This window comes from Podarcis pityusensis (genome assembly GCF_964106645.2).
Source record: "Podarcis pityusensis genome assembly, chromosome: 18".
Classification (NCBI taxonomy): Eukaryota; Metazoa; Chordata; class Lepidosauria; order Squamata; family Lacertidae; genus Podarcis; species Podarcis pityusensis.
Window position 1 is genome coordinate 711,888 of NC_138043.1, and position 12,017 is coordinate 723,904.

At 48.8% G+C, this 12,017-nt stretch overlaps 1 protein-coding gene across 2 annotated transcripts in view; it reads right to left on the reverse strand.

Annotated features, from left to right (window-relative positions):
• Window positions 1-7,349: 7,349 nt before the first annotated feature.
• PIK3R2 (phosphoinositide-3-kinase regulatory subunit 2) overlaps window positions 7,350-12,017 on the reverse strand; it is a 20,401-nt gene continuing 15,733 nt past the window's right edge. For both annotated transcript variants that reach the window (XM_080988899.1, XM_080988900.1), the window contains exons 15-16: window positions 11,141-11,311; window positions 7,350-9,729 (exon numbers count right to left, since the gene is read on the reverse strand). In XM_080988899.1, the coding sequence (XP_080845025.1) occupies window positions 9,540-9,729; window positions 11,141-11,311 (361 nt within the window). In that variant the 3' untranslated portion in view covers window positions 7,350-9,539. The remainder of the gene's footprint in view (window positions 9,730-11,140; window positions 11,312-12,017) is intronic.

The following is a 12,017-nucleotide window of genomic DNA, read 5'->3' on the forward strand; positions in this document are numbered from 1 at the left end:
GTGTGACTCAGGCGGCCCCTGACTTGCTCCAGAGGAGGAGAAGGAGGAGCCGGATTTTTGGGAGGCCCCAGACCGGGAGATTTAGGGGAAAGACCACTTTGCGCGCGCCTGTTTCAAAGCAACAACCAGCAAACGGTTTGGGGGCTTCCAGATGTTGCAGGTCTTCCACTTGTCCCTATTTTCCAGGGGAAATACCGTGTCCATGGAAGACAGTCTTGCTGCGAGTGATCGCCAAAGAAAGAAAATATTTTCCAGGGATTTGCAGGGAAAAAATAGGTCGTCCCCCCACAAATAAAATACAATTAACCAAACATTTTCCAGTAAGCATTCACTTTAAAGACGTCCCTCAAACCCTTTCATGGTTATTTTTTGCTGCTGCATATTACAACTAATCTATAGCTGATTTTCTCAGCTTGATTCTCAAAGTAACTTTTTTTTACTGCTGAACTTACTCCCAGCCTGCTAGCGTGCTAACATGTTTACAATACTTTGTTTTTTTTAAAATCCGTTTTGCAATCCTCTTTGAAGCTGTGTCGGTTTCTGATTTGATGCCGGAAAGTCCCGCTTTCCCTTAGGACGTCCTATTTTCAGGGGAGAAACGTCGGAAGAGATGGAATGGGACGTCCCTATTTTCACGGGAGAAAGGTTGGCGGGGATGGAATTTGTTGTTTACTGGTGTCCGCCTCTTCGTGACCCCCTGGACCAGATCACGCCAGGCACTTCTGTCTTCCACTGCCTCCCCCAGTTTGGTCAAACTCATGCTGGTAGCTTCGAGAACACTGTCCCACCATCTCGTCCTCTGCCGTCCCCTTCTCCTTGCGCCCTCCATCTTTCCCAACATCAGGGTCTTTTCCAGGGAGTCTTCTCTTCTCCTGAGGTGGCCAAAGTCTTGGAGCCTCAGCTTCAGGATCTGTCCTTCCAGGGAGCACTCAGGGCTGATTTCCTTCCGAATGGAGAGGTTTGATCTTCTTGCAGTCCATGGGACTCTCAAGAGTCTCCTCCAGCACCAGAATTCAAAAGCATCCATTCTTCGGCGATCAGCCTTCTTGATGGTCCAGCTCTCACTTCCATACATCGCTACTGGGAAAACCAGAGCTTGAACTATACGGGGGTGGGGGTGGGGTGGAATAGGACGTCCCTATTTTCAGGAGAGAAACGTTGGAGGGGATGGGAAGTTCCTGGAGAGTGGTGGTGGTGGGGTTTCAACTTGAATAGAAATAAGCCCCACCTCGCATAATCGATGGCATGAGGTGTCATTCACACGCTAGTTGAATGGCAATGAGCATCAGCGTTTTATTGGACGGGCGAGGTCCCTAGGATTTGGCTCCTCTGGGGACCACCACCACCCCCAGTCCAGATTGGACAGTGGACTGAAAGACTGGTAAGGAGGCGGGGGGGGGTCGCCTCAGGTCCCAGCGTGCCTGCAAGAATTTAAAACGACCCACATGTTTGCCACCTACCAGGGGAAATTGTGCAAGACCCCAGGCGGAGCCGATCTGCTGACACAAGCTGTTGAGCAACTTTTTGCGCTTGACAACAAAAGTTTGGACTTTGGAACTGGCAGCTGACACGGAAGGGAGAGAGATAAGGCGCCAGTTTCTGCTTGGGAGTTTGCATGTCACAAAAACAAAAAAACCCCAGATCCTCAGCTCTTCAAACTAGGCATGGGCATAGCTGGGGGTGGGGTGGGCAGGGGGAAAGATCAGGAATATTATTGAAAAGCGTTTAAATATATCCGAGTCCTCATGTCCTCTTCTTTACAGGGTTTCCCAGGAAACTTTGGTTTCCTAAAAGAAAAGCACAACAACTTTGATTTCCTAAAAAGAGAGCTTCTTACAGGAATTCTAGGGTCTTATATAGAATAAATGTTCACAAATGTACAAGGCAAACACATACATAAGCATATAAACCACGTGTACAGGACAGCAACCCTGAAGCCTTTTGGACTCTCCCAAATTGACCTCAAATATTTCTCTGCAAAGAGGAAGGAAATGGGAAAAGCTTTCCAATTGTCTTTGGACTGTAGGGGCTTGTGCCTCCCTTTTCAAATAGTCTGACAAGTGTCTGTTAAGCTGATATCATTATGTGTAAGAGATTTGGGAACTAAGGATTTATCTCTAAGTTTATGGCCAGGCTACCCAGAAAAGGTAATTAGATAAGGCAGGCATGTCCAACAGGTAGATCGAGAGCTACTGGTAGATCGCAGGGGGAGTCCCAGTATGAGGTTTAGTGGGTAGATCAAAGCCGGTCTTTTGATACTGTGAGTAGATCGCAGTCTCTTGGGAGTTGGACAGGCCTGAGATAAGTCGTTATCAGGGACTAAGACCTTAGAATTCCTGTAACAATGGCCGCACCCCCAGTCCCTCCCAGTTCTTGAGGTCTTGAACCCAGCAAGGGTTAGCATCATTGTAATAAAAAAATTAAGGTCTTATATACATATAATATGGTGCTGGAGGAGACTCTGGAGAGTCCCATGGACTGCAAGAAGATCCAACCTCTCCATTCTGAAGGAAATCAGCCCTGAGTGCTCACTGGAAGGACAGATCCTGAAGCTGAGGCTCCAAGACTTTGGCCACCTCAGGAGAAGAGAAGACTCCCTGGAAAAGACCCTGATGTTGGGAAAGATGGAGGGCACAAGGAGAAGGGGACGATGGAGGACGAGATGGTGGGACAGTGTTCTCGAAGCTGCCAGCATGAGTTTGACCAAACTGCGGGAGGCAGTGGAAGACAGGAGGGCCTGGCGTGCTCTGGTCCAGGGGGTCACGAAGAGGTGGACACGACTAAACAACTCAACAACAACAACAATACATATAATAAATGTTCATAAAATGTACCAACCCAGCACATACATAGATATGTCGACCACATGTCTGGAGCAGCACAGGAAGACCGTCCTGAAACCATTTTGACTCCCAAACTGACCAAATGTTTTCTCTGCAAGGAGGGAGGGGGTGAGGGAACCTTCCCATTGTCTCAGAAATTGGGAAATCACCATCTCAAAGGAATGGCCAGACTACCAGGAAAGGCAATCACGTAAGGCGTTATCAGATAACCTGGCAGACAGGAAAAACAACATTCACATTTCTGTTGTGGGCCGCCTTTTCTGTGATGTAAGTATGATGTTTGTAGGAGGTGGTCTTGAGCTCCAGGGCAGGGAATTTAAAATAAGAACTTGCACCCCATTGTTCTGGGTTCCTCCTCCCTCCTGCATGTGGGGAGTGAGGACCCTGTTGCAATAGTTCAATAAAGATCAGGCTTACGAGCTGCTTTGCTTCCCAATATTCTCTGCTTGGCCTGTTATTTTCTCCTACCGATAGTAAAGGGTAAAGGGACCCCTGACCGTTAGGTCCAGTCGTGTCCGACTCTGGGGTTGTGGCGCTCATCTCGCTTTACTGGCCAAGGGAGCCGGCGTACAGCTTCCGGGTCATGTGGCCAGCAGGACTAAGCCGCTTCTGGCGAACCAGAGCAGCGCACAGAAACGCCGTTTACCTTCACGCCGGAGCGGTACCTATTTATCTACTTGCACTTTGTGCTTTCAAACTGCTAGGTGGGCAGGAGCAGGGACCGAGCAACAGGAGCTCACCCCGTCGCGGGGATTCGAACCGCCGACCTTCTGATCGGCAAGTCCTAGGCTCTGTGGTTTAACCCACAGCGCCACCTGCGTCCCTACCGATAGGGAACCCACTTAAGGACTCTATATGGGCTCTTGGGTACCCCATAAGGGAAGAAGGGCAGATTTTGTTTACAACATCATCTTGAGGATTCGGAACCAGTGGGACAAGTTTTCCGGTGACCTCCATGTCATCATCAGCGCCCGGTGAGCTAGCTTGCAGGCGCTGCAACTAAGTGCCCCCCCCACCCGGCCAGGCTCATGGGTGGGGCTTTTTTCTTTCCGCCCCCTCACCCAGCTGCTAGGCAAGAAAACAGGAGCCAGGGTGGAGTCAGATAGCTGGAAGGAGGAGAGAGACAGACCTGCCTCCTTTGCCTCAGACCCAAAGCTCTGACTAATACAGAAGCGAGATTTGCTGGGATGTTGATGTTGCGAGCATCTCCATCCCATGCTCAGGTGAGTCTTACCTGCAGAAACGAAACCATGCACCCTAAAACAAGGGTCAGTAGCCTTTTTCAGCCATCCCTCAGACCATGTGGGGGGCCGGACTATATTTTGGGGGAAAAAATGAAATAATTCCTATGCCCCACAAATAACCCAGAGATGCATTTTAAATAAAAGGACACATTCTCCTCATGTAAAAACACACTGATTCACAGACTTTCCAGGAAGCAAAAAGTCGTCTTGGGAAATAAGGCTTTAGAGCAGGGGTCAGGAAACTTTTTCAGCAGGGGGCCGGTCCACTGTCCCTCAGACCTTGTGGGGGGCCAGACTATATTTTGGGGGGGAAATGAAGTAATTCCTATGCCCCACAAATAACCCAGAGATGCATTTTAAATAAAAGCACACATTCTACTCATGTAAAAACACAGTGATTCCCGGACCGTCCGCAGGCCAGATTGAGAAGGCGATTGGGCCGGATCCGGCCCCCGGGGGGCCTTAGGTTGCCTACCCCTGTCCTAAAGTAATAACCACCGGTCGTTCTCCAACTTTTCCCCCTGGGATGAAAACTCGCTTGCACCGCACCAAACTTTCCGTCGATAAGAAATATTATTACAGCGGTCCCTTGGTTCTCAAACGCCTTGGTACTAAAACATCTTGGAACCCAAACACTGCAAAACTGGAAGGAAGTGTTCCAGTTGGCGAACTTTTTTTGGAAGCCGAACGTGATCCATTTTGAGTGTTACGCTTACGATTTGAGTGTTACGCTAAGGTCTGTCTGTTTGTGCTATTTATTTTGCATTTTTGTGGCTCTCTTTTTCTGTTTTCATGACCGTGTGGAACCCAGTTCAGCTACTGATGGATTGATTGTGTGACTGTGGAAATGGATAAAAGCCCCCCATACAAACAAAGACTATCACCAGTGCAGGTGAAGAAAAAAAAAGTTCGGTTTCATTTTTATCATCTACAATACTGCCTTATTTATTTTATAGTACAGCACATTGATTAATGCTTTCATTTTATGGATCGATGGTCTCGTTATATAGTAAAATTCAATTGCTGTTTTAGGGGTTGTTTTTAAAAGCCTGGTATGGATTAGTCCGTTTTGCATTCCTTTCAATGGGAAAGCGCCCCTTGGTTTTGGAACGCTTTGGTTTTGGAACGGACTTCTGGAACGGATCAAGTCTGAGAACCAAGGGACGACTGTATTATCATAATTTGCAGGCTTTCGGCCGTTTGCAAGGATTACGTCGAGCGAAAGCCATGGAAATTGCTCCAGGCAACAGATGCTCCCCCAAACTCAGCCGAAAATACAACTTTTATTTGCTCCACTCCCTGGTTTGAAGGCTGTAATATTCTTTTTACTGCTTGAAATCCCTGCTGCAGATGGTTCAAAGCCAGCCAGGCTTGTTGTTGTTGAGTCATTTAGTCGTGTCCGCCTCTTGGTGACCCCCTGGACCAGAGCACGCCAGGCCCCCCTGTCTTCCACTGCCTCCCCCAGTTTGGTCAAACTCATGTTGGTAGCTTCGAGAACACTGTCCCACCATCTCGTCCTCTGTCGTCCCCTTCTCCTTGTGCCCTCCATCTTTCCCAACATCAGGGTCTTTTCCAGGGAGTCTTCTCTTCTCCTGAGGTGGCCAAAGTCTTGGTGCCTCAGCTTCAGGATCTGTCCTTCCAGTGAGCACTCAGGGCTGATTTCCTTCCGAATGGAGAGGTTGGATCTTCTTGCAGTCCATGGGACTCTCAAGAGTCTCCTCCAGCACCAGAATTCAAAAGCATCCATTCTTTGGCGATCAGCCTTCTTGATGGTCCAGCTCTCACTTCCATACATTACTACTGGGAAAACCAGAGCTTGAACTATACAGACCTTTGTTGGCAAGGTGATGTCTCTGCTTTTTAAGATGCTGTCTAGGTTTGTCATCGCTTTTCTCCCAAGAAGCAGGCGTCTTTTAATTTCATGGCTGCTGTCACCATCTGCAGTGATCATGGAGCCCAAGAAAGTCAAATCTCTCACTGCCTCCATTTCTTCCCCTTCTATTTGCCAGGAGGTGATGGGCCCAGCGGCCATGATCTTCGTTTTTTTTGATGTTGAGCTTCAAACCATATTTTGCGCTCTCCTCTTTCAGACAGGCTTAGCCACCTTCAAAAAACGGGAACTGCCACCCCCTCGTGCCCAGATTAAGACCCACGAGTCTCACTTCTCTTTTCCGGAAAAAAACCTCACTCTTTCTCTTCCCCCTTCTCATGAGATTCTGTTCTTTAAAACGCTGGTTCTAAGAAAACACAATAAAAATAAGAACGTCTTGCCTTTATATCCCTTTAATTTTCCTCCAGGAAAATTCTGCCAACAGGTCCAGATCTCCCTCTGGCAAGGGACTGAAAGATCACAGCTGGGAGGGACCCCCAGGGGTCATCCAGCCCAACCCCGCCAATGCGAGTGTCACCGCTCAAGTTCAGAGTCGAGTGCTGGGCCGGGACGGGTTCGAATCCTCTTGCTCGGCCAGCAAGCACCTTGGGGGTCCCTCGTTCAGCCCAACCTCCCTCCACGCAGGGTCGCTGTGGGGATTCGACTGGGACCTGGGTTCGAATTCCTGCTTGGCAAGGAAGCACGGGCCAGCCGCCCCCTCCCGGCCTAGCTTGCAAGGTCGCCGTGAGGCTAAAAACAGAGATAAGGGGGAGAGCCACGCAAGACGCCTTGAGATCTTTGCTGCAGAGAAAGTGGCAAAAAATGCGATAAGGGGACAATAAACTCGCCGCAGCTCTCCAGCGACCCACGGAGATTTGCAGCGTTTTAAAATGAATGCACCCCCTTTAAGTTCAATTTTAAGTCCATTTAAGCTTTGTCAGTAATAATAATAATAATAATAAATTTTATGTATACCCTGCCCTCCCCGGCCAGAGCGGCTAACACCAGTAAAATTACAGTAAAGACATAATAGGAAAAGAAAAAAAACCAATTTAAAATCCAGGTTAAAATGCCATTTAAAATGCAGCCTCATTTTAAAAGTAGCCCATAGATCAAGACCGTAAGGGGAGGGAAACAGAAGGGTCAGAGTGAATCAAAACCAAAGGCCAGGCGGAACAGCTCTGTCTTGCAGGCCCTGCAGGAGACTCTTAAACTCACGATCCCGGGTTCGAGAACCGTTTGGGGCAAAAGGGGGCTGGACTAGATGGCCGTTGGGGGTCCCTTACCGTTCTTAATTCTGCAATTCATTACAAAACTATGTTTCTTCTGCCTCGCCTTCACGCATGAGGAGACCGAGTCGGAGGGACGGAAATAACCGCGACGCCCCGAAGCCACGTTTTGCATGAACACCTTTTATTTTATTTTTAAAGTACCGTACAAAACTTTGCTTTTAAATAATTTTCCCCTCTCCCCCCCCCCTTTTTTATCTATGTATCTTACAGTAACAAATCTCGGACACAAATACACAACGGTTTTTGAGGGAACTTTCTCGTTTGCTTGAAACTTTGGTGGGGGCAGGAATAATTCAGAAAAGACCCACTTCAACATCCAAAATTGATGATGGGGGATAGCAGGAAATGAGGATTTGGGGTGCGTCAAAATGTTATATTGCATATCTGTGTATAACCTAAAAAGGGGAAACGTTTTTTTGCAACTGGGGGCACTTTTGTAAAAGACTCCTTTGCACAATCGAGATGCACACTTGGGTTATAACTTTTTGACTTTCTCCCCAAAATACAGATTTCCTGTAGCCTAGAGGGATGAACTTTTGCTTGGAAACATTGAAATGGGGACTAATTCTTCCCCCAAAACGGTCACCCTGAAAAGAAAAGTTGGGAGTCAGGTTGCTACTCATAAGTACCTGCACTTAAAAAAAATATCATGGAACATTTTCGAACTTTTCCCAGCTGCCCGGAACTTCCTGAAACGGCTGAGAATGTTCTGAAAGAATCCAAAAATCGGTCTATAAAAATAAAAGGGGAATTCAAAGGTTGTGGGAACTCGATGGCGTTTGCGGCAGAAAGCAAAGAAAAGCTGCCACTTCGATTTATTCAAAGCAATAAGGGGTGTGCAATGTACAAACATTGCACAAGTATTCGAAAGCTTGCAAGCTCCAAACGAAAAAAAATTAAATTTTCAAGCTCTATTTTTCCTGTATTATAACCCGTGCTGTGCTTACAAAATGCATTATACGGTTCCCTAGGCAAAAACCGATTTATTGATTTTGAGAAGTGACCTTTCCCCCAAAGATTTGAAAACGGCAAGACGGTTCGTTTTTAGGCAAAAGTTCGTCCGACTGAGCTGTGAGGTTGTCAGAAAGGTATAACCCTAGCTCACACACACACACATTTGGTAGGGTGCAAAAATATGGATTTTATTTGGGGGGGGGAGAGGAAGAGAGCATTTCTTGGGGGGGGAGAGATCCCAAGGGGTTTCCTGCTAGGAAGACAAAAAGGAACGGGTCCTGGGTTCGAATGGTGGACCCGAAGCAGGTCTGTCGCACGCACAAAACACAACACATGTTACGCAAGAGGAAGGGAGATTTGTAGTGTTCAAATGGCTCTTCTTTGGGGGGGGAGGATTTTGCAAGACCACCCGCTCCAGGCTTTGGGGTGCAGAGGGCAGGCACACTTGGGGGGTGCAAAGGGGAACCCCAATTTGAGGAAGGGGAGAGATTGGCTTGTTCCTGTTACCCCCGTTATCCGCCCCTCTTAGCTTTGGGGGGGGGGCAACAAATGGCTTTACGCGTGAGGACCCCAAGAACGCCCCAGACTTTTTCCTGGCACAGGAAAAGGAAGCCTCACGGGGGACGCAAAACCTGTGCCCATTTTACAACCGTGGCAAACCGAGGCAGAGACAAGGAAGCGAGTGGGAATTTAAATTTTTTTTTCCGGGGGGGTGGGTTAGGATCTATTTCCCTGCCCAGCAGCTGGTAAAATAACTTGAGAGATAGAAGCCGCACACCAGAGCTGGCTGCAACAGGGCTTGTTTTCCTCTCTCTTTTTTTGCATATTTAAGAAGAAATGAAACATAATTCTGCATAGGAGACCCAACGCTGTTTGGCTGGGGGGGGGGCCGAGTGCGGAGGGCTGGGGAGCGGCGTAAAAAATAAAATTAAAAATAGGAGCGCCCCCCCCTGCGAAACAAAAAGAGCCGAACTCTCCCCACGGGAACAGCGAGTACCAAGATTTGTCTCTGCCCAAAAAAAATAAGATCTATGCCCGTCCTTCACAGATAAGGAACGTTGGGGGTTTTTTTAGGATGGGGGGGCCTCAAAAAGCTTTAGGAAAGTCGCTGCCCCCCCCCCAAGTGGAGAAAGCATTCCTAGCACCAAAAAGAAAGGGAAAAGTTGGAAAGGAAAACAGCCCCCGAATGCTGCTGCAAAGGAAAATAATTGAGATTATATATATATATTGGGGTTTGGGGGCGTAAGGGAGAGAGGGTATAGAGAGGGGGAAAGAAGCAGTTTTTCGGGGAATGGGTGGAGCAGAGAGTGGCCCCCCAACCCGGCTGCCCCGGTCTTCATCTGGGGGGCAGCGGGAAAATGGGGTACGCCAAGGTGACGTTGAGCGAGTCGTTGTGTTGCACCAGAGAGGTGTGTTTGTAGTGCAAGACCAGCTCCTTGAGCGAGGCGTAGAGGTTGTAGGGTTCTGCAAAACCGAATCCCGTGGCCGTCTTGTAGATGACGCAGTGCTTGGTGTCGCCGTCGACCCTGCGGAGCGGGAACAACGAGGAGAAAAGCGTCAGAGAGGCGCTGAACGGCTCCTTTCAATATTAAGGTTCAGTATCGTTCCACAAGGGATGCGGGCGGCGCTGCGGGTTAAACCACAGAGCCTAGGGCTTGCCGATCAGAAGGTCGGCGGTTCGAATCCCCGTGATGGGCTGAACTGCCATTGCTCAGTCCCTGCTCCTGCCCACCTAGCAGTTTGAAAGCACACCAGCGCAAGTAGATAAATAGGTACCGCTCTGGCGGGAAGGTAAATGGCGTTTCCGTGCGCTGCTCTGGTTCGCCAGAAGCGGCTTGGTCCTGCTGGCTACATGACCCGGAAGCTGTACGCCGCCGGCTCCCTCAGCCAGTAAAGCGAGATGAGCACCGCAACCCCAGAGTCGTCCATAACTGGACTAATGGTCAGGGGTCCCTTTACCTTTACCTTTATTGTTCCACAAGGTGTGCATCTCTTTAAAGGCCAGAGCAAAATATCATGATCTGGTTTCACAGCCATAAAGCGGTATAGCAGGTAATTTCCAATACAGTGGTACCTCGGGTTAAGTACTTAATTCGTTCCGGAGGTCTGTTCTTAACCTGAAACTGTTCTTAACCTGAAGCACCACTTTAGCTAATGGGGCTTCCCGCTGCTGCTGCGCCGCCGGAGCACAATTTCTGTTCTCATCCTGAAGCAAAGTTCTTAACCTGAAGCACTATTTCTGGGTTAGCGGAGTCTGTAACCTGAAGCGTATGTAACCTGAAGCATATGTAACCTGAGGAACCACTGTACAACTGTGAAAACTACTCTGAAAATTCATCATTCCAAAAATGTAACCTTCGTCTGGTTGTAAATATTAAGACGATGCCAGCAAGGCTGAACCTTTCCGTAAAAAAGGAAGAAGATTTAAATCGAGTCTTACTGACTTAGTGATTTAAATCGTGAAGGGTCCCACTCGATGACTCCACCATCCCACAACTGCACAACTTTTCTCTGGCATGCACATAATAAAAGCAGGCAACCCTTTCCCCCTTCCCAAACCAGAAAAGCAATTAAAAACCAACAGGTTGCCAGCGGGTTGGGATGGATGATCCCCCGGGGTCCCACCCCGAGACTCTACAGTCTTGCAACCACACTTCTCTCTGGCATGCACATAATAAAAGCAGGCAGCTCTTTCCCCCTTCCCAAACCGGGAAAAGAATTAAAAATCAACACGTTGCAGGGGGTTGGGATGGATGACCCCCCGGGGTCCCACTCCATGACTCTACAATCTCGCAACTGCACAACTTCTCTCTGGCACGCAGAGAAAAAAAGCAGGCAGCCCTTTCCCCCTTCCCAAACTGGAAAAGCAATGAAAACCCAAGAGGTTGCCGCCGGGTTGGGATGGATGACCCCCCGGGGTCCCGCCCCGAGACTCACACGACGGAGCAGGCGTAGCAGCCTCGCTGGCTGCTCTCCCGGATGAGGAAGGTGCCGTCCCTCTTGCCCGCCAGCATCTCCTCGGCCTGCGTGCGGTTGATCTTGCCCACGTACCAGGTCCGCTCCTCGTGGTGAGGGAGCTCCTCCTCGTCCTCCATCATGGAGTAGTGGCTGCGGAGGGAGAGGAAAAGAGAGACCCCCGTTGGCCAAGGGGAAAGGGGTCTCCTCCCTGCCCAGCGCCCCAGTTCTGCCCCTTCCCCAGTGTCCGGCCTCCGACAGGGGACAGCCAAGGTGCCAAAGGGTCCCCAGATCGACGCCGATGGGATATGATGTCGAGGTGGCAGAATGAAGGAACGGAAGGGAGAACGAGATTCTTCGAAGGATGGAAATGGTTTGTGGGCCGTTTGGGGGGAAATAATAGTAATAATAATAATATCTTGGTTGTGTTAAGAAGGGGAAAGTTACAAGGGAAGGGTCTGGGTGGTGGGGCGTCCGTTTTTATTCTTGTTTATTTGTCAGGATAAAATGAAAGGGGAAGGAAGGAAGGAAGGAAGGAAAGAAAGAGTAGGAAGGAGAAGGAAGGAAGGAAAGAAAGAAAGAAAAGGAAAGAAGGAAAGAAGGGTGGAAGGAAGGAAGGAAGGAAGGAAGGAAGGAAGGAAGGATGAAGGAAGGAAGGAAGGAAGGAACTGAGAGAGAGAGAAGGAAGGAAGGAAGGAAGGAAGGAAGGAAAGAAAGAAAGAAGGAAGGAAGGAACTGAGAGAGAGAGAGAGAGAGAGAAGGAAGGAAGGAAGGAAGGAAGGAAGGAAGGAAGGAAGGAAGGAAAGAAAGAAAGAAAGAAAGAAAGAAAGAAAGAAAGAAAGAAAAGGAAAAAGAAGGA